The sequence below is a fragment of the Lissotriton helveticus genome, chromosome 2_1 (genome assembly GCF_964261635.1).
Source record: "Lissotriton helveticus chromosome 2_1, aLisHel1.1, whole genome shotgun sequence".
Classification (NCBI taxonomy): domain Eukaryota; kingdom Metazoa; phylum Chordata; class Amphibia; order Caudata; family Salamandridae; genus Lissotriton; species Lissotriton helveticus.
Window position 1 is genome coordinate 923,652,985 of NC_136059.1, and position 26,336 is coordinate 923,679,320.

Here is a 26,336-nt window from a genome sequence, read left to right on the forward strand (position 1 = left end):
ATGAGAAAGAAGACTGTTCAATAAATACTTTTATTGAAAACACCCGTCTCTCTATTTCTCTGCATCTCTGGTGAAACGAAGCATGCACAAAATATCTATCTATTGTTTCCACAACTCTGAAGATACGTTTTATCTTGGGGAAACAAAGTTGTCATGTTCATGCGGTTGTCAGAAACTAATCCATTCTTGTTTATTCGAGAAAGTTTCTAGTGACCTTGGAGCTAGCTGGCACTCACAATTAAGTCTAAAATTAAGTCTAATATATTCGATAGAGACCTAGTCGACCTAAGCCCTACGTCACATCTATATGATATATTATTCCAATGCGCAGGGCCTATTGGGAATATAGGAACTGCACAACAACAGATGATCGACAGAATGCAGAGTAAATCAAATATTCGCCCCCAGTTAAGAGATCTGGGTTACATCCATTGTTCTGGTGCTCACTATGCCACTCCAGTTTAGAGGCAGCCATATGCAAATCGGTCTTCACCATGTGCCTCATGCGAACAGTCCAGCCCAAACCGCCAAGCCAGGTCAACCCTGGTCCAGAAACAAGTATCCTTGGACTGGTTTTGGGGTGTAAAAACAACGATGCCTTCAATGCAGATCTATGACTGGGGTGAGGGTCTGAAAAGTTTTAGCACTCCGTCCATCATCTCCTTGTGTTTGGTCTTTATGCTTAAGCCAGTTTGGAATAATATGGCAATGTGGGTTTTTTAGAACTCATCTTGGCCCTAACTTACAGAATTTACTGTGTGTACAATGTACAACATATGTCACTAAGAGGTTCTCTTTGCCAGATATGTTGTGTTGTAGATGTTCTACATAGTTCTCCAAATAAACCATTGCTGTTGATTCCAGTACACTGGCTATATAGGTTTTTTTCTTTTTGGTTGCAAGTTATTTTTCCAGCTTAGCTAGCATGGCTGCATCATCATAAATACAGCATTCTGCCATGTCTAAACGTGTCTCTTGTGTGTCTAACAGGTCCTTTATATCATCAAGGCACTTTGTACGCCATGCAGTTTTAAAATCTGTAGTAGCCAGACTGCCATTCATCTCTAGTAGCAGTTCCACACTCAGCCCTGCATTATCCTCTTGATCTGTCATTCGTGGGCCTCTACGTCCCTCAAATGTAGCCTGTCCTGCTTGACATCAGCTTTCTCACATTGGTATTTTAAAGTGGTATATTGTTGCACCTTACTCTAAATTAGCCAAGTAAGTTGTGTCAACAATGCCCAATATTACAAGTCAAAGCTGCCAACATTATTTTTGATACAGAAGTAGTGCATATTATTTATTTATAAATTATACACTGTGCTGTTCTGGATTCCCCACCTTAGAAGATAATGATCACATACCACAGTTTCATGGCGGTGTGCTCTGCAGCACTGCCACTGGATTCCTGGCCTACTAGTGGGACTGTCAAAAGGCACTAGGCCACACAGCCCACAGTTAATGAGCAGGTTGCATGCGCCGATAAGCATGTACAAGAACATCAATTCAGTGGATTATGGTTCTAGCCAATGGAGCACATTTAGCGCACAGCTATCTTGTTCAGCGTCTTCTTCACCCCCTCGCAATAACACTTGGGTCCATATTATAAAAGTGCCCCGGGGCAAATTGGTTGTTAGGGTGTTCTTTGCAGGCACCCGGGGCACCTTGGTATTACGAAAGGGGCTGCAGAGGCTTGTGCAGCCCCTTCTGTAATACAGATGGCACTGGTGCACACATTGCGCTAGCCCTATCATGTGAGGAAAATCCCTTTTCCTCTTTGCCCATTCTGTATTATAGATGCCGGTGCAGAGGCAAAGAAGCTGTCAGTCGGTGCAATGTCAGTGTGCCACCTAAAAGGTGTCACATTGTCAGTGTGCCCCCTGATGGCAGCAGTTTGGCGGGTAAAAATGGGTCCTTTGGAGCCCTCATACATCCCCTTGCAGGCAGGTGCAGTCACTCACTGAACCCGCCTGCAAGAGGACTCTCTCTACTCTTAAAAGTTCAGGCAGTTACCACCTGCACAGTGAAACATGAAATGGATGCTTCAAAGCTACTCCGCTTTTCACTTGAATGTGCTACCCCAAGGCAGTGTGGGTTCCCGACTGCCTTGGGGCAACATATTCAATGTAATAGGGTGTACTTTCCCTGTTTGTGCCCGGCGCATCTGTGTTAAGGTGTGCCAAGGGGCCAACACGGAAAGTGCATCTATTTATAATACGACCCCTGGTGTGGAGAACTTTATACTATGTGCCTCCACAGAAAAGGTTACCTGCTTTTTGTACAAGATAGTAACCAGTGCAGGTAAATTTATCGGAAAAAGGCTATCCATTCACATGATGAATCATGGGTGAAAGGTAGCAGTGTTTTAATTTATTACAATTTCTTTCCTGAGACATGGATGGTCTGTCTGGATGGGCACAAGATCACCAACGTAACATGAATTAAGAAACATAAAAGAATACATCAAAGACACAAAATGAAACCACAGGATGATATACCAGGGATCCCACAGACCACACTATGCAACAAATACATGACCTACGTGAACAATCACAAAACTAATGACAATTTTTAAAACATATATAATGCAATGTATGAAAGAAAGGGTTACTTTTACCTCAGCCATGACCATGGAAGATTGACAAACAACCAACAAACAGTGCCACTGTAGAGAATCAGAATTCCCAGGCAGTAGAAATGTCAGCTTTATTAATTACATCAGTATTTGGGAGACATCCCATCTACAAAGGCTGCCAATTGGTAACTGACCTGCATCATTACACAGTCTCTCAAGCTTCTCAAAGCTGAGTTCCCTGTACTATAGTTCTATATTTCTTAACTATTACCATACTATTCCTATGCTTTTACCATGCTAAGATACCACATACCTTCTCCCTAATAATTGAGGTAACAACCCAATTTATAAATTTGTCTTAACATATACAGAAAGAAAATACAAAGATAATATACAGGATCAGGGCATACAAAACATGACAAATAATATATATTCCACACATATTCTTTTGTAAACACAGTATGCAAAATTGATACAAGTAAAATTCACCCACAACCATAGATAGATCAGGACAATCATGTTGCTCATGGTTAGGACTTTTGTGACCAACCAAAACTGAAGAAATAAAAGCTATCCTACCTAAATTCCAACGGCAACTGTCATCCAACTTAACTGCAATATGAAATAACTTGACAACCATGAATGGAGTCGAAAACGTACCCTCACAGTGTCTCTCAACTTTACCATTGTTAAAGAGGTGGCATGTCTTACATCAAAATTAAGTTTGCTTGTTTTGTACTTCTTCCCACCTGTGAGTTTGCCCACATTCTTGTGAATTCATCTAACTAGGAAACATTACAGTATTGGGTTTTCTGCTCCTGAACAAAATTTGAATGGCATTCTGGCTGTGGTAGAATGAGGTGTAAGTGTATACCGTTTCACCCTCTCCACAATCACAGACTTCCAATCTTTGTTCTGAGACTGAATGGGCTCTTTCAAAAAACTGTTAAACCACTCTATCGTGCCGTTCATCTCAGGATGATTGAAAGCGCATATTCTTGTGATTGATTCCCCTCTCTGATATGAACTCTTCCATTTCCTTTAATACCAGTTGTACTCCGTTATCTGTTAATATACATTCAGGTAGCCCTTCCCTACTGAAAAAGTCATCTAGAAATACAACAATTTTAAATGTATGTATATGTTGTGTGATACATATCTTGGGCTACCTTGAAAACGTGACCATTAAGACAAGAACATAGTACTGACCCAACTTGCTTGCAACTGGTCCTAAAACGTCAAATGCAATTTCCTACCAGAACCTCACTGAAATTTCTGCCATGACTGTCAGTTGCCCCTGATCTTACTCAGTTTGTCACTGGAGACACATGCCATACGATCTCTCACCACCCTGTCATCTTGCATATCTATTCCCGGCCACCAAAAGTACAACCTAATCCTTTCTTTGGTTTTTGAAATACCTTGGTGAATGTGATGTCCCAAATAAATGAGTTTAACCCTGAGCTCGCTGGGAGGTACTAATTTTGTACGTCTCCAAAGAAGATTATCACAAACCAACTGTTTATCTCTTACATTCCAGTATTTCTGGACTTCTTCACCTATATTGTTTTTGCCAACCTCCCATTAGAGACCTACCTAATAACTTCTTGTAGGACAACATCCTTAGTTAACAAACCTTTCCATTCTTCTTTACCAAAAACACCCTCTGTGATTTCACATACAGTAAAATCTTCCTCCATTCTTTCTTCTTTTCCAGTTAGTTCAGACACTCACCAGGATAGGCAGTCGGCCACTCTATTCTCCATCCCTGAAATGTATTAAACCCTAAGATTGAAATCCTGCACGGCAACCAACCACTTACAAATTCTTGACGATATCACATACAATTATTTTAGAATCACATCTTTCAGGGGTTTGTGGTCAGACCTAACTATGAAAGTTTCTCTCCTAAGAAATTTCTTTAGCTTTTTTATTGCAAAATATATACACAGTCCTTCCTGCTCAATGACCGAGTAGTGGTTCTCAGGTCCAACTACCGCCCTAGATAAAAACATAACTGTCTATTCCTTTCTCCCTTTCATCTGTTTTAGCCCTGCCCCTAATCCCTTCTCACTTGCATCTGTGCCGCGCATAGGGTTGCTCCTTAGTATCAGAGCTTTGCAATGATGCAGCATTGCTCCATGCCCTTTTTCTGTCACAAAACTCATAGTTCTATCGAGACGACCATGAAAATGTAACTCCTCTCTTTAGGAGTTCTCTCAAAGACTAGCAAATCCTAGTGCAAATCTATTGTAATATTTGGCTATCCCTAGGAAGGTCACCAAGTCATCCCTGCACTTAGGAGTTGGGAGATTGTCAATAGTTCTCAAAAGCTGGTCCTTGGGTTTAAATCCTTAGACAATTTATGCTTTAGATATTCAATCCCTAAAAGATTAAACCAAGATTAAATTTAAACTTATTGTGCCTTAGGGTGAGACCTATTCCTGTAAACTCTTCCAGGACGTGTTTCACTGTGCAATCATGTTTCTTCTGAGAACAGCCATACACCAACACATCCTCACGATAGATCGTAACTCCAGCTACCCCCTAAAATTTCCTCCATGGCTCTCTGAAATACAGAGGCATCTGAATTCAATCCAAGTAGTAGTCTCACAAATGTATAGGATCTAAAGAGAGTAATAAAAGAAGTATAATTGGTGGACTGACTATCTAACTTTATATGGTGGTATTCAACTCTGAGATCTAACATGGAAAACATTATAACTCCATCAAGCAGGGCCTGCATCTCAGCAATGTTAGGGAGTGGGTACCTATCTACTACAACATTCCTGTTAAGTCCTCATGAGTCTGCCCAGTTTCTTACCTCTCCAGAACACTTTGCATACTAGCACTACTGTGGCATGACATTCAATCGCTTCTGTCTCTAACATGATTCCTTCCCTCTCCAATTTGTCAAGTTCAGAGCACTTAGATTCCCTTAGAGCCAAAAGCACCCCTTGTATTTCACAAGCTACTGGTATGGTATTATCCTTAAGTATAGTTTTGTGAGAGTAGTTAGTGAGACATCCTGAAATGTCACTGAAACCTCCTTAAACTCATCACACAACTCTCTACAATATTATTACCATCCTTACTCAATGTGCTCACATCAACCTCATGCTCCTCTTTCGGCTTCACCTCGTGGTCTGGTAATATCTCCTTTAACACAATGCTAGGCTCATTCACTATCTGACACAAGCATAATGTTAAGACCTCAGTGATGAAAACAGCATATAATACTGTCCCCTTTACATGAGACATGTATTTTTCCTGCAGCCTAAAGTCCTGTATAGTCAAGGTCAGCCAAGAAATTCCCCAGAAAGTGTATGGGTTGACCACCATAAGGTAAATGTTTGCTTTCTGGCTTGAACATCTCAACTTTATTCTTTCACTCTTTTGGGATTAGAGAAATCTTTGCCCTTGAATCGAATAGAATCTGAATGGACTGACCATTGACCATGACCTTATCAATAGGGTTTCTTCCCTTGTTTTCTTTTGCTTGAAGTACAGCTTCACCACACTGCCCATTATCATATTCACAGTCACTATCATATTCTAGTTCCACCTCTTTCTCCCCCTTTGTTTTTTTTGCAGGGTCTTGCAACATTTGGTGAGGTGTCCCGTTTTACCACAACTGCAACACTTCACAGAAAAAGGCAGACATGACTCATTGTTAGCTGGATGGCTACTGTTTCCAGGTCTAAAGCACTTCCCCTTAAATGTTTTCTTTGAATTACAAACAGAGGCACGCTCTGAGTACTTACTATGTGTTTTGTTTTTGCTCTGTACTTTCTCTGTGGGCTCTGGAATGCATAATTTTTTATGACTTCTACACTGCTAGTGGGTTTTCAATATGTTTAGCTATCAGGAAAACCTCTACTAACTTCGGATAGTGTTTCTGATAGTGCTCATATTTGATTTTCTCAATACTGCAACCCAATATGAACTTGTTACTTATACGTTCTTCTAGGTCACCCGCAAACTTTCACATATCGCCAAACTTATGCTGGCCAGTGACATAAAATTCGACATACTCTTGCAATTTTGGGACTCTTTTACCGAAGTAATAGCAATCTAAAATCGTGCTCACCTTTGGCAGATATTGTTTATTTAATTTACTTAGACACACCTCAAATTAATTTAAATCTTCACATTCACTCCTTTGTAGGTTAGGTAAGTGTTTGAATACCTCCTGGCCTTCACACCCTAGACAGTATAGTAACAACGAGGCTTTCTTTCCCGCACTCAATTCCACAAACTTGGGCATAATGTAAGAAAACCTTCTTCCACTTTGAACATTTGATAGTTGGTTCACCAGGGGAAACAAAGAAAAAGGGAGATGGCATAATGTTTTGCATACTTACAATATCAGTACGGGAGCATAGTAATCCAGACTCAAAATAGTTTTAGTCACAATGAAAACCACACAATAAAAATGTGTGATGTAGACAAATATTAGTGGTGTGAAAGATAATAGCTTTCCCCAATTACCTTAATCAGGGTTCCTAAAATAATACTTTGAAAGTTAGTCTACAAAACACCAGAGAGCCATTGTGCGACTCACACTCTAGAACTATACTTCTCCAGCAGTGTGCGATTCACACCAGAGAATGACGTTGGTGTGCGACATGACTGACACCCGAAAATTCCGATGTGCGACTTCCACCCGAGATTCCCCTGAAATATCAGACATATAATGCCACAAAACACAACCTCTCTAACCTACTCACTGTTTCTCAATTTAAACAAAATGTCAAGTAACTCAGTGCTCTGTAAGGACAGCGCACCGTCAATCTGCTTAAAACATGGGATTCTCACTATGTGTTTCTGTGTCAGACACAGTCTTTTTTCCTTTCCAGCTAACTTTAAGTTAAACGCCCTGCAAGTATGCATTTGAAGACTGTAAGTGTACCTGTCACTAAGGGTAAATCCTGAACCAATCCAGACGTGGCAAGCAATCCTCAAAACGTGTGCCAGTCACTGAGGTTGAGTTGGTAATATCCTGACTTCACAAGCAGTCATTTAAAAAGTATGCCTGTCACTGAGGAGAGCTTCTCGACATGGCACGCAAGGGTCAGTATATTGGTTCTCCACTTTCTGCGACTTCACTTGATCACATGTGTCAATAAACACAGCATGCAACATGTTCTATTTACTTTCTGCCACAAAATGATTACCGTCATGTCAACCTCCTCATAAGGGAGTCAGCAGCTTGCCTTCAAATGATACGCACACAGACACAACATATTAGCGTTCCCCAACCAACAAGCATGCAGGTGAGAGGAGCCACATCAACTCAGCAATGCGGGACACAGGAGGCAGGAGCAGCAGAACAACTACACAGGAGCGGGGAGCAATCATGTGCAAGAGCCGGTAAGAGCTATCAACCACTCAAAATGGGCAATGTGAACGTTCATCAGAGCATGGAAAGCGCTACAGTACCTTATGTAGGAAACCACATGTCGGGACGTCTACTCTTCCTACGCAAATACAAGCTAGTTGCAGCCACTGAATAACTGCTTTGGACCACCTTTTCCACCCAAGGGGCCAAAGTTTCAGAATAAATGGCTGGTCGGTTTCTCTCTCTTCATCTCTGCATGCCTCTCTCTTTTTCAGTAGAATCTTCTTTGCAATTCAGGGGTTCACATAATGATTGTCACCATTGTAGAGGAACAGGATGCCCAGGCAGTAATAATGGAAACGATCAGCTTTATCAAGTACATCAGTATAGGGGAGACGTCCCATCTACAAAGGCTGCCAACAGATAACTGACCTGCATCATTCCATATTCTCTAAACCTACTCAGAACTGAGAGGCATATTTACAAAGGAAGTGGTGGAGTGAGGCTTTAGCCTTCCTGGCTTAACGCCTCGCACTGCCACTAAAGAAACACAGGGCTGCACCATATTTACAAGAATATGGTACAGGCCTGCAATTCCTCCTGTGCTGGTGCCACACTTAGCAGCCTAGAGCGAACGCAGGCACCCTTGCACCACAGTGCAAGGTTGTCTGTGTGCAGGGGATGATTGTTTACATACAGTAAGGTCCCCTTACCTGCACATAAACAATCTTGAAATGATGTTCTGTAACTTCTATGTGTGCTGCTTAATGCAGCACACATAGAAGTTGTAAAACAGCATTTCTAAAAAATGATTGTTTATGTGCAGGAAGGAGGGCCTTCCTGTTCATAAACACTTATTGGGCTTTTGCTGTTTTCATGTGTGCTGCACAACGCAGCACACATGAAAACAGCAAAAACAAGGAGAAATGAAAGATTTCTCCTCATTGCGCTATGGTAAGACAAGGTTTTCCCTGGTCTTAATTCTGATACTGTCTCCTATTTACTCCTCCTCGTAAATAGGGGGCAGAGTCAGAAGCAATGGGTGTTACGGTGGAACGCCCATTGCAACACCCAATACCCTTCCCTTTCACGCTAAGCATAGCATGAAAGGCGGACTTATTTAAGTGTCTTAGGGCTGCCTTGTAAATAAGGTCAAGCCCCTATCGCGACAGTAACGTCGTAGAAAGTGACATTCCATGGCGATGGCGGCTTGTAAGTATGCCCGAGTTTCATGTTCTATAGTTCTACATTCCTAAGCTATGACCATACTATTCCTAAGCTATTACCATGATAAGACAACAGCCAAACTTTTAGAGCCCCATACAAGACATATTTTGATGCCATGTTTGGAGAAACTTTCCATTTATTACCGAATATCAACTAAATGAAACCCTTGTGATACCAAACAATATTGAATTATTGATAATCTTAGCGAAAGTGGCACAAATGAAAACAATTCAGAGGTCAGATTACTGGCTTCCAGCATCTAAATTTCACCAAAAGAGAGCTGTGAGCACATATTGATATATTCATTTCGTTCTGTATTTAAATCTAGATTATCTTGTGTCTTGCAACAGCAATTAAGTGCAACTTGACAGATGTTTAGTGCATTCATGCATAATATTGACCCTTTAACTGCTGAGGCGTTACCACCCCAGTGCTGAGCCCATTTTGTGATGTTTAGGACACTTTGCCCTTGAGCTGTTATAACTTGTTTTGCACAAAAGCTATAAATGCCAATTTTACACGTTTTCTTTCCAACGTCCTGCAAATACTAAAGTTACCCAGGATTTGTGAATTCCCCCTGAAGGGACCATGAACATAGCTAAAATATAGCAATGTTAGGAAAGAAGAATAGGGAAAAATGATGTGCAAGTAAGTGTATGTTTTGTTTCTTGTAAAAAATAATCTCATTGAAAGATTTACTGTGCTTTGATCACACTAATCCCAGCTTTCAGGAAGCAAGATAGTTATGTTAAAAAGCATTTTTTTCCAGATATTTCCTTAGTTCGTTTGAAATAAAAAAAAAAGCATTTTTTTTGCCACTGTTCTTTCATTTCACTAAGAGGTAGTTCATTTTGCCTATTTTTTGTGGTTTTAACCTACTTACAGTGTGTGATGAAAACAGGTGTGAAACCCATAGAGATTCTGGAAAGCAATATATTTCTGAAAAATAGACAACATTTTGAATTCAGGAAGGGTCATTTGGGTCGGCCCCTGAACATTATCCCAAGTAAATAATTGTAAAGCTAAAAAATTAAGGAAAATAATGTATAAAAAAAAATAGCAATTGGTGACAGCCTTTTTATCTCTAACCCGTGGAAGTCGCACTAGTTTTCTAAAATTCCTGGGTATAGTAGGCTTCCCTGTGCAGTGGCCGAGCCGACATACCAAAGCTCCCCCTGTTGCTGATGTCCACATGTTGCCTTTTGAGGCCTCTTGTGTTGTGAACGCTTGGCTGAGCAGCAGAAGTGGGGCAGTTTTTATCAGGAGAAGTGTAGGAAAGCTTGACGATAGGAATTGTGTGGATGTCCACAGCTGGCAGATGATTAGGTTAGAGTAATATGAGGAAAGAGTGTGTTTTTAGGAAACGTTTGAGGTTTGTAGGGCATTGTACATATGAACAAGTTGTGAGAAACACGCAAGGCACACAACTTTGGACTGCCCAGGGTGTCTAGCTTTTAGACGTTTTTGTGTTTAGCAGGTTTCTATAGGTGGTGGTCTAGCACAGGCCTGAATAGTGCAGCCACTCAGCTTGTCAAGTAAATGGAAATTTGGAATTACTACCGCTGTGCCGGTCAACATGTCAATACTACACCCTAAAAAAAAAAAATATTTTCCTCTTGCTTGCCATGTGTGTGGGGATGCTTGGTGTCCCAGGTGGCCAGAAGGCTATTGGTTCTTTAGGGGTGGGAGTTATTGCCAACACCAGGGCCGCCTGCCCACACCCCATATTTTCTTTTCCTAAAACAAAAAAATACCACTGGTGTCTACATGGCTTTTTGTCCCCTGAGGTCAGAAATGTTATGATCTTCCCAATCAATTCCTGGGGGCAGAAAGATTGTTGGGGGACCAGAGCCCAAAGGTTGGGTGGGCCACCCCATGCCTTCTGTTTTTGGGCCATTTTTCCTTGGTAGTCTAATATACTTCCCCCCCCCCCCAGGGACAAATAGGGGTAAACTCCCCCTAATCTGCCCTCAGAGGTAGAAAGACTGTTGGGCCCATTCTTCAGTGGGGGCACAGGGCAATGCATGGGTGGTCCAATACCTCCCTTTCCCTTTTCCCTTGGTGCCTGATGAGGTTTCCACCCCACTAGAGGGATAGATGGGGAAAACAGTCCTATCCACCCCAAAGGGGTCAGAAACAGTGTTATAGCCAGTTTGGGGGAGAGCACAGTCCCATAACCATGGTGAACCCAATCCCACCCAAACAACAGTGCTTTTGCACGCGATGGTACCCAGAAGGATATTTTCATCCCGAAGACAGGGGGGTCATATTCGGGGTAAACACATAGTATCTGCCCCCTAGGTCAAAACAACCATTGTGCAAGGATTGGGGGATGCACAAGCCCATGTCCACTGGGGGGATGCTTCCCTCTCCATTAAACAATATGCAGCATATTCCCCAGTGCCTAGTGGGCTTTTGACCCTGGAAGGATGCATGCAGGAAGTTTCCCACCTACCTGCCTCCAGAAGGGAAAGAAAGACTGTTATGGCTGGGTTGAGGGATCATAGGCCCATGTTTCTGTGGGCACTCCTCCGAATAAAAGTACCTTGCATATCTCTTGATGGGCTTTCAGACACCCCAAGGGGTAGATTGGGGGTAAGTAAAATTCTGTCAGCACCCCATGGGGCAGAATGATTGTTGTGCCCGGGTTGGAGCGCAACTTAGGCCAATGCCATGATTGGCGGTTGCCCCCTCTATATACCAATACATAGCACATTCCCTAGTGCCTAGTGGGCTTTTCCCACCAGGGTGACAGATTGCCACAAAGGCAGCATGACTGTTATGGATAGGTTTTGCGGAGCAGAGGCCCCTGACCATGGGGGGTCAATTTGCTCTCAGAAATGGACCTTGCACAGTCTTTCACCACTAGTGGGCTTTCTGCCCACTTAGAGTTTAGAAAGACCGTTGTTGCTTGGTTGGGGTTACTAAAACAGGCCTATACTCGGGGAGGTAACTCCCCGGAAGTTTTTTTTACCTTGCATATTCTCTGGTGGCATGTGGGATTTGCCTCCCCCCTTCCCCCTCCCTGGTGACTAGATTGTGGCTAGCACAATCTAGCTGTGGCTTGTGGCTGCACCCCTAGGGAGCTTTCTGCTCCCTAGGGGTGCAGAAAGATTGTTATGGCTGCATTTGAGGGACCATAGGTCCTTGGAGATGCTCCCCCACAAAATAGCACCTTGAACATTCCATAGCACTTAATGGGCTTTCTGCTCCCACGGGAGCAGACTGGGGATAAACACCCCATCTGCTGCCACAGATTGGTGGTAAACGGAACATGCTCCCCTTTTAAAACGCTGCCTCTTCCACACTGATCTGTGTAGGGGAGGCAGAGTTATGCTCCATGGCACTGATCAGGAAGTAAAACCAGTGGGTGCTGATGGCACCAACAGGATTCACTTTCCATACTTGACATCACCGTAAGGCATGTGGTTGTCACACATGGGGGAGGTGTGGGGGCTTAAGTGTAAGTGATTCTGCTTCGGCTCAACCTTTTGTAAAAAACAAAAATGGAAACCTCTGGTACTTGCAAACCGCTAGCTGATGGATGCACTTAGTGGGCAGTGCAGGCATCTGCTGCAGGACAACTCCTGCAATAAAGCGGTAACAGTATACATAGCACTTAATTCCCTGATATCGGACAAAGGGCAGCCTTTCGAAAAAAAAGTTTAAAAAATTAAGGCACAGCTCTGAATATTTTCGGCATTCCATCAGGTAAAATGTTACTATGTTTCCCTAATTCTCTTTACCTGCCTTGTCCAGCCTCTTCTCTTTCTATGTGTTCATGTCTATAGAAAGATAGTGATCACTTATTCTTCTAAGTTAGAGAAATGGGAGGAGCAGGAGACAGGAGAAGAAGAATGAGGTTAACAGAATAAGGCAGATAGAGGTAGGTAGAGACAGGAAGAGACTGAATTACTGAGTGTACATAAAATGGTGAGGTTGAGAGACTGGTAAGCTGAGAAGACATAGAGAAAGACAGAGGAGCTAAAGGGATTAATGGTGAAGAGAAAATAGTAGAGTGAGAGGGATGAAGGGTATTAAGACAGATGATTTGTAGACATGAAGTATATTGAGCGGGAAGAGATACAGGAAGAGAAGTGAGGTAGAAATAGAGGCACACATAATGTGAAAGAGAGAATTGTTCAGTAGAGAGGCATAGAAAGATGGACATGAGTTAAGGAAATGAGTGTTGAGGTAGCAGAGCCAGAGAAAGAGAGAGAGGCATGGTGGAGGGTGAGATAAAAAAACAAATAGTGAGGTAAATTGAGATGTTTGATTGTGCGAGAGAGGTTGAGAGAGATGTGATTTGGTGACAGATATAAGGCTGAAATAGGCATGGTAGGGGTTGAGCTACAGTAGTTAGAGGTATTAAGAGATGAGGGAGAGATAAAGAGAGGAGAAAAATAGAGAATTAAATTAAATATATGGTGGAGGCATGCATGATGAGGAGATGGTAATAGAGCAGCGTGGTGTAGACAGAGGAATGAGGTAGAGAAGGGTTGTAGAGAGCTAGTAATATTGAGGTGTACCTGATAAGTGATAGAGAGGTAGAGTGAGGTGGGGTCGTCAGAGGTATGATAAAAGAGAGGTGAGGTGAATGGAGAAGAAAAAGAGGCAAAGTGAAAGACATGCATTAGAAGTGGTGATGTGAAATAAAAGAGAGACTTGAGACGGAAATATTCTTTTTAGGTCTTGCCTACTGACAACTGTAGATGTCCATTGAAGACCTCATGCTACCAATATATATGCACAGATTGGGGGTAAAGAGGGGTCACAAGGAGAGCAGGCTTTTGGTCAGTGCACTTCAGCTATTGGCATTCTATTAAATTGTGATTTTATGGGTGGTCTCTCCTTACCACTTATGGAAGGTTGCATACAGATTTATATAGATACTTGCCCACTGTGCTGCTGGCCCCCTCACAATTTCTTTGAACCTTCCACCTTCCCTTCACACTGCCACCTGCTACCTCACACCATGCATTGCCAACATGCTCATATTTTGCCTTTGCTAATGCTTGTTAAAATGTGTCTCAAGTATTGGCAAAGCCACCCAATTTCGAAATTGCTGACATACATACTTCATTGCACACAAAACTTACACATTAGCTCTTTAGATGTGCCAAGCTGCCAGAGGGCGAGCACAGATTTTCTTTTATTGTGTGTCTAGCTTACCCTGACTAGGGTGGTGGTTCTTGCCTGGTCTGGGTGCATACCTCAGCCAACCAAGAATCCCATTTCTAACAATGAGGATAAGTGTTAATGTGTTTGGTTCAATAATTATGATTCACTTCTAATTGTAACAATTTTGGTCTTCCCAGGAAGATTTTGGAATGCAGCATCATTCAATACGGAGGCGTCCTACCTTCATTTTCCAACTTTCCACGGAGAACTAAGTGCAGATGTCTCATTTTTCTTCAAAACAACTGCTTCCTCTGGATTATTTATGGAGAATCTCGGGATTAAAGACTTCATAAGGATAGAACTATATTGTAAGTAAGCTTGTTGCAAAGGTCTCTTTTTATCTACTCCAGACATGCAATAGTAAATCGGAGTCAATGCTCAGTTATGTTTCTGACATTTTAGGATTACCAGAAAACCTGTTGGTTTATGGCTAGAAATAAAAAGAGCACAAATAACAATTATGATCATGGTTCTTTTAGGATATTGATGCTCAGTGGCTTGTGAATCCTAGTGTTCAATTTTATGTATTCTTCCTCCCCGAACTTTCATCTCACTACACAGTTTTCTGTCATATGGGCACATCGGAGATTACAAAGATGGCCTAAATTCTGCACATAAACTAAATTGAAGGTAATTGTATAAATATTAATGCAAATATTGCCCATGAAGTCACTGAACTAGTTTTTAACATAAAGCCTGTCACTGAAATGTTTCTGTTCCTTATATTCACTTGTATCTAAACTGTTAACAGGTTTTCTGTTCTTCTGATTATATTTCTTTATCTATTTAGATGAATATATGCGTAGTTAATAAGAACTAATGCATATGTTCATATAAAATATATCGTAAAAACATAGGCTACAAAAGAAGTTTGCAGTTATATGTTTCTAATATACGGTTAAGCTGTCCTCAAAATTAAAAAGGATTTGAACACTAGTAGAATAGCTAAAATCCCAATAATCCCTAGACTATAAGTATGAACAATGGAGCACTTCTTCACATTTAAAGTGCTTGGTATGAAGTTCAAAATTTGTAATGAACAATTCACTGTATCAAATTGTAGTTCTGATTAAAATGTATCAATGTGGACACAGGAGCCAGAAAAAATAATCAATTCCTTAAAATGCACTAGGAACTGAATAAGGCGCAGCCCCACAATCTCATGCCCAGTTTGAATGTAATGTTATAGAGAAACAGTTCAATTCTTCCAGACTTCTTTGACAATCAAGTCTTGCTTTGACCTTGTCCATGAATTTCACAAAGCAGGCGGTGAGCCTGCTGTCCGTGCCAAGGAAGCAGAAGTTAATTGACTCTTGATAGCCACACACCTCCAATTCTCTAAATAGAAGCTTTTATCAAAAGCATCAAGAGGATGATACAAAGGGCATGGGCCAGAGCTTCTTTCAGGAAAGAACCTAAGCGACAAGAATTGTCTTTGCATAAATAGTCCCATCTTTGATGTGAAACTACCATTACAACAAAGGCATTACAATGTAATGCCATTACAACGATTCCATTACCACGTGGGTACCATTAAAATGCATGCCTTTACAATGAATGCTATTACAATGCATGTACTATTAGAACATCAAAAAGGTCTATCCGTGATCTTAGGAATTTGAACTTGTAGTGTGTACCAGAGGTAGTTTCAAATAAGGTTGGGGCTTCATCTCAGAGATTGTTGCTCCAGCGTCTAATTATGGGCTTTTGATTGTACACCCGGAGATCTTCCTTTACTGAGAGTGTTATCACTACCTTTCCTAAAAGGGATTTGAAGGCCTCATATGTTAAGTTCAGATCCCATGAATGGCTAATTTGCAGGTCTTTCAAGGACTTTCGCACTACATCTTACCATGGCGAGGTTGGTGTCTTAAGCATATCTGTGACCAAATCTTTGATAGTCTCATTGTCGTACTCTTGCAGTATTAACGCCTTGGGCTTTGGGTTTCCAAAAATTGTAAGCAATGCCAGGTAGTCTGTGCTGACAGTAAATTGTTTTCTGCAGAGGAACACATGAAAAAGTTCGCAGGCCCACACCACAGTCAGACTCCTGGATGAGAGTAGGCATTTTCATTTTTTTTTTTTTTTTTTTTCCAAAAACCTTTATTGCACTCTTTATATTACACAGCGTAACGCCTACAACCCTGCGGGCCGGCCGCTAACACGTGCTCAGTAGACATGACCTAGCTTTGTATGGTATTCCATAAAGCAACATTTCCTGCAATCGTCCAGCAAAGCATACTGCAAAGTAAAAGTGCATTTGTGATAGCATTGTCAACATTTGAAACGGTTTCGATAGTATTTTATCTTTTTTGAAAAACAACAAACTCTAGAAACTAGAACATTAGGAATGATAGTACGGTCAGACGTGGGTTAAACCAGCTTGAATTATAGGTGCCTCTCTGGGGAGGCCCACTCCCAGCCCATGCCCCAGCGTTTCAGTGCCCCCGCCCACTTTATGCACACATCCACCCTCGTCCCATTGTCAGCAGTCCAAAAGAAGAAGTCGCTTAGCGGCCTCGGTCGACCCCCTGCTCAACCATGTCATCCAGACTTACCCCTCCACCCCCTCCTCGTCTGAGTCCTCTTGCTCATCCTCCACTAAGGGGTCACAAATATCCCCCCTTTACCCATTCCACTGCAACCACACTTTGTTCCATTTCCCGGGGCAACTCGGCTGGAGTAAACCGCCCTCTCGGTCACTGTATCCATATGTAGACACCATTGGGATTTGGACGGGAGGTCCGCCACGCCCCACCGCTGCGCTATGTCTCTTTTTGCCACCATCAACCCCACCGTGACCCAGAGTTGTTCATACCTGGAAAGGTCAGTAGGTTCCCAAATGTTAAGTAGGCACCTCCGCGGGTCGGGCAGCAGGGACTGGTTTAGTGTCTGTGAAATCGTACGGAGTACCTGCTTCCAATAGTCCTGTATCCTGGGACACTCCCACATGGTATGAAAAAACGTGCCCTCCTCCCCACATCCACGAAGGCAATACGGATGGGGTGCCCGGTGTATGCGGTGTAGCATGGTCCTCGTGTAATAAACTCTGTGTAGGATCTTAAACTGCACTAAACGCATGCGCGCCGAGATGCCCACTTCCCTAGGGGACCCAAGTGCTTCAAACCATTCATGTTCGTCCATGTCACCTACGTCCCCCTCCCACTTCTCCTTTAATTGGAGTGTCGGATCCGGGGAATTATTAATCAATTTGCGGTACGTGAGGGACGTCGCCTTCTCCAACATGTATTCAGTAAGGAGGCGGTCTTCCAAGGGCGAGGATTCAGGCAGAGGTGTGTCGGGGGGTAGGGCCGCAAGCAGTGCGTGCTGTATTTGAATGTACCTATAAAGCTCCCTGTCACTCAAACCATATAGTTCTTTTAGCCGGACAAAGGGTATCACAGCATTCCTCTCCCACAAATCACCCACTGTGGAAATACCTATCGTATCCCAGTGCGCAAAACCCTTAGTATTCCTCATATTACCCAGGGCCCGCGAATCCCACAGCGGAGTCATCCCAGTGATCTTCCCCTTCCAGCCCAGTGCCGTCGTCGCCGTGTGCCACAGCTGAACAGTCAATTTAGTGGGGCCCACCAAGGCCCGTACCCTGCGACGGTCATATAACGGACCCAGCAAAGTGTCTGCGCCCAGTTGAGCCCTATCTGACTGGAAGGCCGGTTCGGTTTGTGGGGCGTGAATCCAGTAGTTTATTGACTTTAAGTGTGCTGCCCAGTAATATAGCTTGAGGTTTGGCAGCGCAATACCCCCGTCAGACCAATCTCTGTGTAGCTTAGATTGCGCCACGCGCGCAGGGAGATTCCCCCATAGAAGGTTTGAAACTAGAGCAGCCACTCTCTGAAAAAACCGCGGTACCACGGGATAGGGTGTATTCTCGAGGACGTATAGAAAGCGCGGTAGCGCCATCATCTTATAAAGCGCCGCCCTGCCCAAGAGCGTCAGTGGCAAGCCAGACCAGAACATGACATCCCGTTTCAGCCTGTCTAGGTGAGGTTTCAAATTTTTATCAAAAAACTCGGTCGGGTCTTTGGTGACATGAATACCCAGGTACTTAAATGAAGAGCCCGCCAGCTTCAGGGGGCACGTGTCGGCCAGATTCGGGGCCGGACCTTGCAAAACGTACAGTTCTGATTTAGTCCAGTTCAACGCGTAGCCAGAAACTCTGCCATACGTATCGCAAATGTGCAGCAAAGCCGGCACCCCACCCTCAGGGTCCGTTAGATAAAGCAGCATATCGTCCGCGTATAACGACAGACGGTCTTCCCAACCCCCCCTCCACGTTATACCCCTGAGGAGGGGTGAAGTCCTCAAAAGAGTCGCAAGAGGCTCCAGAGAGATCGCAAACAGCAGGGGCGACAAAGGGCACCCCTGCCGCGTGCCCCTCCACAAAGGGAAAGTGCGCGAAATGTGGCCATTAGCCACCACATGCGCCACCGGGTCAGTGTACAGCAGTCTGACCCATGCTATAAAACGAGGTCCAAATCCCAAGCGGTGCAGTGTTTCAAAAAGGTACTCCCACTCCACCAAGTCAAAAGCCATCTTGGCGTCCAACGGCAAAATTACTGCTGGCGTGCCGATGGTGTCTGCCCTAGCCAGTACCCCGTGTAGCCGCCTCAGATTCAACGATGTGTTTCTGTGTGGCATGAACACGGACTGGTCCGGGTGTATAATCGATGACAGATGGGGCAGGACCCTTTGCGCTAGGAGTTTAGCTAATATCTTCACTTCGGCATTTAGCAAGGAAATGGGCCGATACGAGGAACACTCCTCCGGCGGTTTGCCTGGCTTGGGGATGGTCACGATGGTTGCTGCCCGCTGGTCCGGCGGGAGGCACCCTTTCTCCAAACAATCCTTATACATCCCTAACAGGTGCACACTAAGGGTCTCGGGCATCGCTTGGTACCATTCAACGGGTATGCCGTTCGGGCCCATTGCCTTACCCGGGTTTAGAGCTTTAATCGCCAACTGGATTTCGTCGGCAGTAATGTCCGCCTCCAACTCACTGGAGGCCTCCGGCGACAGCATCTGAACTGCGATTGGGGCTAAGAGGGCCCTGGCCTTCTCCGCTGTGATTGCACACTCCGGGGTGTACACTTGCTCAAAATGGGCCGCCAGTATCTCCGTGATATGCCGTGGATCAGTATGTGTGTCCCCTCTCTCATCTTTCAGACGTTGGATCCCCCTAGAATTACCCTCCCGCTTATCAAGCCACGCCAACATTTTCCCTGCCTTGTCACCCACCTCATAAATTCTGTTTCGAGTATCGGCTATGTGTCCTTTCACCAGTTGGCGCAAGTGAGCAGTATACAGCTGTTGTTGGAGGGTGAGTGTGTGAAGGCCGGAGGGAGAGGGGTGTCGCTCATGAGCTTCAGTGTGTGCCTGCAGTGCCACCTCTAGATCCGCCAGTTCTCGGGACAGCTGCCTTCTATGCCCTGTGATGGAATTAATGGCTTGCCCTCGTAGGACCGTTTTATAGGCTTCCCAGAGAGTCGCCGGGGAGCGCACCGAACGCACATTTTCAATGAAATATTGCTTCGTCGTGTTTTTAAGAGCCTTACGAACCTGCGGAACCCTGAAATAGGCAGCACTAATGGGGTAGATGCGTTTGCGCGCACTGGCCTGCGAAGAAAGTGTCAGTGTGAGCGGTGAGTGGTCCGAAATCCCGCGAGGGAGAATTACCATAGCATCAACATGTCGGAGGCCCTCCCCCAGCGACAGAAAGTAGTCAATGCGTGAAAGGCTGCCATGTACTGCAGAGTGGAAAGTGTATTGCTGCGCGCTAGGGTGCAAGTGTCTCCAGATGTCAGTCAAGCCCATAGCAGCTGCGAAGCGCTGGAGGTAGGAGCCCCCCCCCGTGGAGCCGGCGCAGGGTATTTGTCCAGTTGTGTGTCCATTACCGCATTAAAGTCCCCCCCAGAATGGTATCACCCTCGGGGAGAGTCAAGAGGAATTCTCCCAGCCTTGGGAGGTGGACCGAGTGTAGTGCAGGTGGGATATACACGGACACCACATTAAAGAGCTTTCCCTCCCACTGTCCATGTAAGGCTGCAAAGCACCCCTGGTCATCCGTCTTAGGCGATAAAGGCAGGAATCGTGAGTTCTTTTGTACCAGTATGCCGGACCCCCTGGAGCCAGACGAAAACTCGGAGTGAACCCACATTTTATAACCTCGTCTGTCTAAGGCTTTCGCAGCTCCCCCTACCAAATGGGTCTCTTGCAATAGGGCCACAGTAGGCCGCTGGCGTTTGATTGCAGTTAAAATCAACCCCCGCTTAACCTTATCCCCCAGGCCCCTCACATTCCAGGACATTAAACGCAAGGGAGGGCATTGCGAGTCAGTGGATCCTACATCCACTGTCGGGCCAGAGTTATCAGCCATTGGTGGTAAGTGGGTGCATGATGTAGCGGCTGACAAGCAGAGCTAAGCAATCGGCCGTTCCATTGCACAGCCAGAAACAAAGGGGCATCACGGGGGCCTAGTATCACTGTCCTTCCCCATCAACATGCACTGGCACACACATGATTTAAAACAGCAACCCCGACCGTTTGCATACATTCCTAACAAAAACATGAACAGTTCAAAACAAACCCCCCTCCCTGCCCCCCTGCCTAACTGACTTCGAACTGCCCGCCACCCCAACTGAGCAGAGTGCTGTACCCATCCCTCAACCAGAGTACTTGCGTGTAGGGGGGAGAGTGTCTCCCCGGGTAGGCGGCCTCCGTGGAAGCTGTCGGGGCGGCCATGCCAGAGTCTACGTGCAGCATTGTAAGCAGATAGTAAGCAACGGGAACTAGCGAACCTCATCAATGCAGAGTTCGGGGTAGGAGTCACTCGTCCCCACCTCCCCCCTCAAATCCGTGGGAAGGAGATCGTTCCGCTCCCTCCATTCGACCAGACGTTTGGGAGCCCGTTCTGCTGCCACCTCTGCGGTCTTGATCCGGCCTGTGCGTCCTGCGTTGTCGCCCAACAGTGTGCCAGCCCTCCAGCCAGTCCCGGGCCGATTCGGGGGTATCGAAAAACCAGACTTTTTTGTCCGCAACCACTCGAAGCTTAGCCGGGAATAGCATGGAATACGGCAGTTCCTTTTCCCTCAGAGTCTTATTCACTTCCAGGAACGTCCTCCTCCTTCTGGACACTTCCGCCGTGTAGTCCGGGAAGAAGGCGATCTTCGAGTTCTGGATTTGGATGGCTGGCGCCACTCTCGCAGCCTGCAGAATGGCGTCACGATCGCGGAAATTGAACAGTCTGGCCAATATCGTTCTCGGCGCGCCCCCCGACTTGGGCTTCCCTCCCGGAACACGGTAAGCCCTTTCGACCGAGAAGAAGTTCGAGAGCCCCTTGGGTTGCAGCCGAGTCTTGACCAAGTCCTCCACGTAGAGGTCTAGCGCCCCCTTGTCCTCCGATTCTGGCACGCCTATAATGCGGACATTGTTGCGCCTGGAACGACCTTCCTGGTCATCCAGTTTGTCCCTGAGCAGCTTGTTATCAGTCTGCAGCCGTTCCATCGCCGTTTGCAGTTCGGACACATCTTCGACCAGTGATTTGGTAACCACTTCGACCTGCTTGACCCTCTCATTCATTTTTTGGAGATCCGCCCTTATTAAGGTGACTTCAGTCGCCGTGGCACCCACCGTTGCCTGCACCTGGGCCAACGCCGCTAGTACATCATCAAGCGTGGCCTTCTTCGCCCCATCGGTCTCCGTCACCTTACCAGCATTTTTGCGTTGTTCCTGGGGCGATGACTGCTTGTCATATGCAAACTTGTCCAGCTTGGCTTGAGTTAAGGTGTTTTTAGAGCCCCTGTGTGACATGGCGCAGGCTGTGGTGAAGCTGCCAAAAAGGGTGCAGTCGGGCGCGATGAAAAGTCGGGTCGTCCCCACTCACTTCGGTGATAGGTCGCGGCAGTGCGTGCAGGCAAGCACTCCGCGAGGGCAGAGGACGTCGTCTGCAAGCCCGTGTCAGGAGGAGGGGGGGGGGTTCCGCCCCTACAGGCGCTGTTTCTCGGCCGACCGCCGAATCTGTGTCAACTCCGCACCCCGGTAGTGAGCCTGACGGGGTCCGGTGGGGAACCGGGCGGTCACCACAAAGTATCTCCAACAGCAGGTTATGCCCCCGTGGTAAGCCCCGCGGATCTCCGCACCGCAGTGCCCCCGCAGCGCGACGGTGTCCGGGCCCCCGCCCTCAGCAAGGTCCAGCCAGCAAGTGCCACTCGGTGCCCCAGGGAAGCGGTCCGCACGCTGTATGCAACTCACAGTCTGCGTGCACTGCGTATGGAATATGGCCGTTGCTCAGTGCAGGCGTGCCTCCTGGGCGCCGCGGGAGAACGGCGGCGCCGAGCCCAGGGCGTGCGGCGTCCTCCGCTTCTCCGAGCGGATCACGCCGGTCAGTAGACGCGCCGGGGCCACTCTCGCCCAAGCGCACAGGCAGTCACAGCACCGGAGGGGTTTTGAGGATGGTCGGAGCAGTGCACTCGGTCACCGGCACTTCCGGTCTCTTCTCCTCCGATATTTGGCCGCTTCCGGCTGGTCACAGGCGTTCCGTGGCTCCGCGGCTTCACCGCGGCAGGCAGGCCCAGCTCCTCTTCAGCGCTGCACGGGGAGTCCGCACTGGAAAAAGCCGCCGCCGCTCCCAAAATTGTCCGGCAAAGACAGCCGCACGGACTCCGGGTCAGGTCCGCCCCACTCAGCTAGTGAGGGAAGGATTTTTATCGTCGGATTGATGCGGGAAGCCGCTTCTTCCCGGGAGCCTCCCTAAGCAGCGGCCGCCATCATCGGCTGCTAGCCACGCCCCGGGCAGGCATTTTCATTTTTAGATAATCCTCCACTGGCATAGCCTATGATGTGTCTCTGAGCATTCGAATGTCCATTGTATTGAGCAAGTATTGCCCCTAGCCCTACTGAGCTCACATCAACTGTTGGTTTGGTATGTAACTGTGGATCAAAGTAGGCCACTTCAGTTGCATTCTCAATCACATGTTTAATGTCTTTGAAACTCTGGTCGCATTCTGGAGACCACTGACATGGTACATTTCGCTTTGTCAAGTCTCTCAATGGAGCCCTCACTGTAACAAAGCTGTTAATGTATCTCGAGCAATAACTGGCTATGCATGGTAACATCCTAGAGTGGGCATGTGGGTGACAGTGCTTGCACCTTGTCTGGATCTGGAGTCATTCCCTGATCCGTAAATTGTGCCCAAAGAACTTGAGTTTGGTTTTGTGAAACTCACACTTTGCAGTGTGTATCAGTAAGTAACTGGCAAATTTGGGGATGGGATTTGATGTGTTCTTTCTGTCTCTTCCTTAAGGCCAATATGTCATCACTGTAATAGAAAGCATGTGTAACAGGTGACTCAGCGAATGACATCTTGAAATTTCTCAGCAGCAGAGGATACTCCAATAGTCAGTCTGTTATATCACAGCAAATCAACATTAGTCAAAAAGGTAGAAATGTACCTGTATTTCTCCTCCAGTTCGAGTTCATGGTATCCTTATCCAGGTTGAGATGGGAAAATACTTCTGCTCCATTCAATTGCATGATCATGTCTGGTATGTGTGAACCATTGTGTCTTTCCCTTTCAATGGCTTTGTTTGCCTGGTGCATAGCAACACAAACGCACACTGCTCTACTACTGTCCTTTTTTAGTACTTTTCCTATGGGCAAAACTCATGGCGTAGGGCCTGTGTAGCGTTCAGTAATGTCATATTTTAAGAGTGATTCCAACTCTTTCTCTACAGCTTCTTGTAGAAAAGTTGCAGGTATTCTGCAGAGTCACAGAACTGTGCTTGGGATCATAGGACTGTAGTAGGCAGAGACTGAGTTATCCTACCACCCGAGTACCCATGAGCCCGGGACGGACTAGCTATAGTGTCTCACTTGCACTCCTACTCACTCACAGAGGAACAAGTAATAAGACACCCAAGAACACAACACTCTTGACCCTCTCAGGAATCGTGGTTACAGGACACACCCATTCGCTCTCACTTTCGCACTAGTCCACAATAAGTTCTGACAGAGACATGAGGAAAGTTTAAAATGTTTATTTGAACTATCATGCCTAAGTATGCAGTATACGTGCAACAACAACTAGGAAAATGCCTAACAAAAATACAGTTAGCATAGCAAGTAGTCCTTAAATCATAAATGTACCTGTCATTATATTTGACAGAGTAGCTTAACCTCCCTCCCCTTCTACAGAAGCAAAATGATTATATATCAGAAGATCTGTAGGTGTTAGCAGCAGAACCCATATCTTAGTATACAAAGAAGAAAGTTCTACATTTCAGGTGCTGTCACAATCTTTTCCCTGGAAAAGTCTCTCTCCAATTGTGTGTTACCTATCTATGCAAACAACAGCTGGATTTGCGTGTTTTGTATAGGTGCTAGGGCCTGACCAGAACAGAATAACAAGGGGCATTGTTGTTTACCCTTGTCTACATGTTCAGACTCAATGCCAGGAAAGAACAGAATGCAAAAACAACAGCGTGTTCTGTGCGAAAGTACAGTGTGGGACAAAGCAAAATGTGTCTTTAGAGTAACGTGCGCAAAACGGAGAACAGTCTGCAACATGCTCATGCTAACATACGGAAAACAATAATGGGCCTGCACAAGACATATAACAGAAGGAAAGTAATTCTACAGTGCGGTTGAACAGCAGGGCAAATGTCTTCATTGATATGAAGTTGTACTTTTATTTTCTTGAGTTTTCCCAGGCCACGGAACGTCAGGAATTGACCCATGATCTGCGACTAAGCACAGAGTATGTAGTTAGGAGATATCAAGCCCATGTCAGTGGCAAAACTGAGCAAGCAGGCACTCAACAACATCACCTGTAGAACACAAATAGCAGCTTGTACTGATGTCTTTTTGTGTCACGTTGTCACAGTGATCAACCCTTGGCTTGGCAATGGCACAGAACCAGCCCAAGTATGCACATTTGTTTCTGACAGAGGGAGATGAGGCACAGAGGATAGTCTGTTAAACTTTTCCCCTAGCATGATATTAATTGACGTACCACTTTCTATGATGAAAGTTGTTGGGTGATCCTTCACTTTCAACGTGATTTTAGGACAATGTCCAAATGAAGTTTGTCACCTTCTCTAGTGAGCTTTTTTGAACTGTGATCTTTATTTACAGGTGACTAACCCCACATGAGCATCCTGTTCTTCGGTAGATATCATCAGTGCACACCCATCTTCTTCACTGGTACTCTATAGTGATGTTGAAGAACCTTTGTACGATGAATTTGAAAATCATTAACCTTACCTGGTTTCTAGTCATTGTAGCTGATGTTGCTTTTTGGTTTTTGGGGAAAAGCGAGAAATTTCTTCTGGTATGTTCTTGCATCCGTCTTCTCTTATGGTCATGACACACTTGATTTTTCTGTAGCTCGGAAAACAGTTATGAAAAGGTTTATTTTTCCACAACTTTTGCAGAGTTGGCCTATGGCTGCACATTCACCTTCATGGAGCAATGAAAATCCATATCTGAAGCATAGCTTTGATTTCTTTGAAGATGTTGACTTACTTGTCTCTTGTTTTTGCTTGTACTTGCTTTTCACGGTCAATGCCTGATCACTGAGTGCTGTCCTACTTCCATGTCAGCAGCTTCTCGCTCTGCTACTTCTTCTGCTCTAGCAGCCATCAGCATTTTTTCTAGACTGTGTTTTTCTTTCAAGTGTGTTGGTTCCTCAAATGCACTACCCTCAATATTTCCACCTTCCAGCAGCACTGTCTTTGAATATAGTTGCAGGGTTCAGAGTGGCCAGACGAGAAGTTGGGTTTTAGTGAGGGTACTGTGGGGAGGGAGACCTGGAATGAAATGAGAGTCAGGGTTTGCTACATAGTTGGCAACATAGGAAAGCTTACACATATACTGCTTGTTGTGCCTTATCAGGGAAGAAATATGGAACTCTTGTCATGTGGAGGGTGGGTCAACCAAGCCTTGTTTCTGGCACGAGTTTCAGGATAGAGATCAAAGTCTTGATTTACTTCAAA

The 26,336-nt window shown here is 45.3% G+C and overlaps 1 protein-coding gene across 1 annotated transcript in view; it reads left to right on the plus strand.

The window, feature by feature from the left end:
* The window catches only part of CNTNAP4 (contactin associated protein family member 4), a 1,902,933-nt gene that overhangs the window by 1,693,203 nt on the left and 183,394 nt on the right, over nt 1–26,336 (plus strand). The window contains exon 16 of the mRNA XM_078675664.1: nt 14,462–14,632. Coding sequence (XP_078531790.1) covers nt 14,462–14,632 — 171 coding nt within the window. The remainder of the gene's footprint in view (nt 1–14,461; nt 14,633–26,336) is intronic.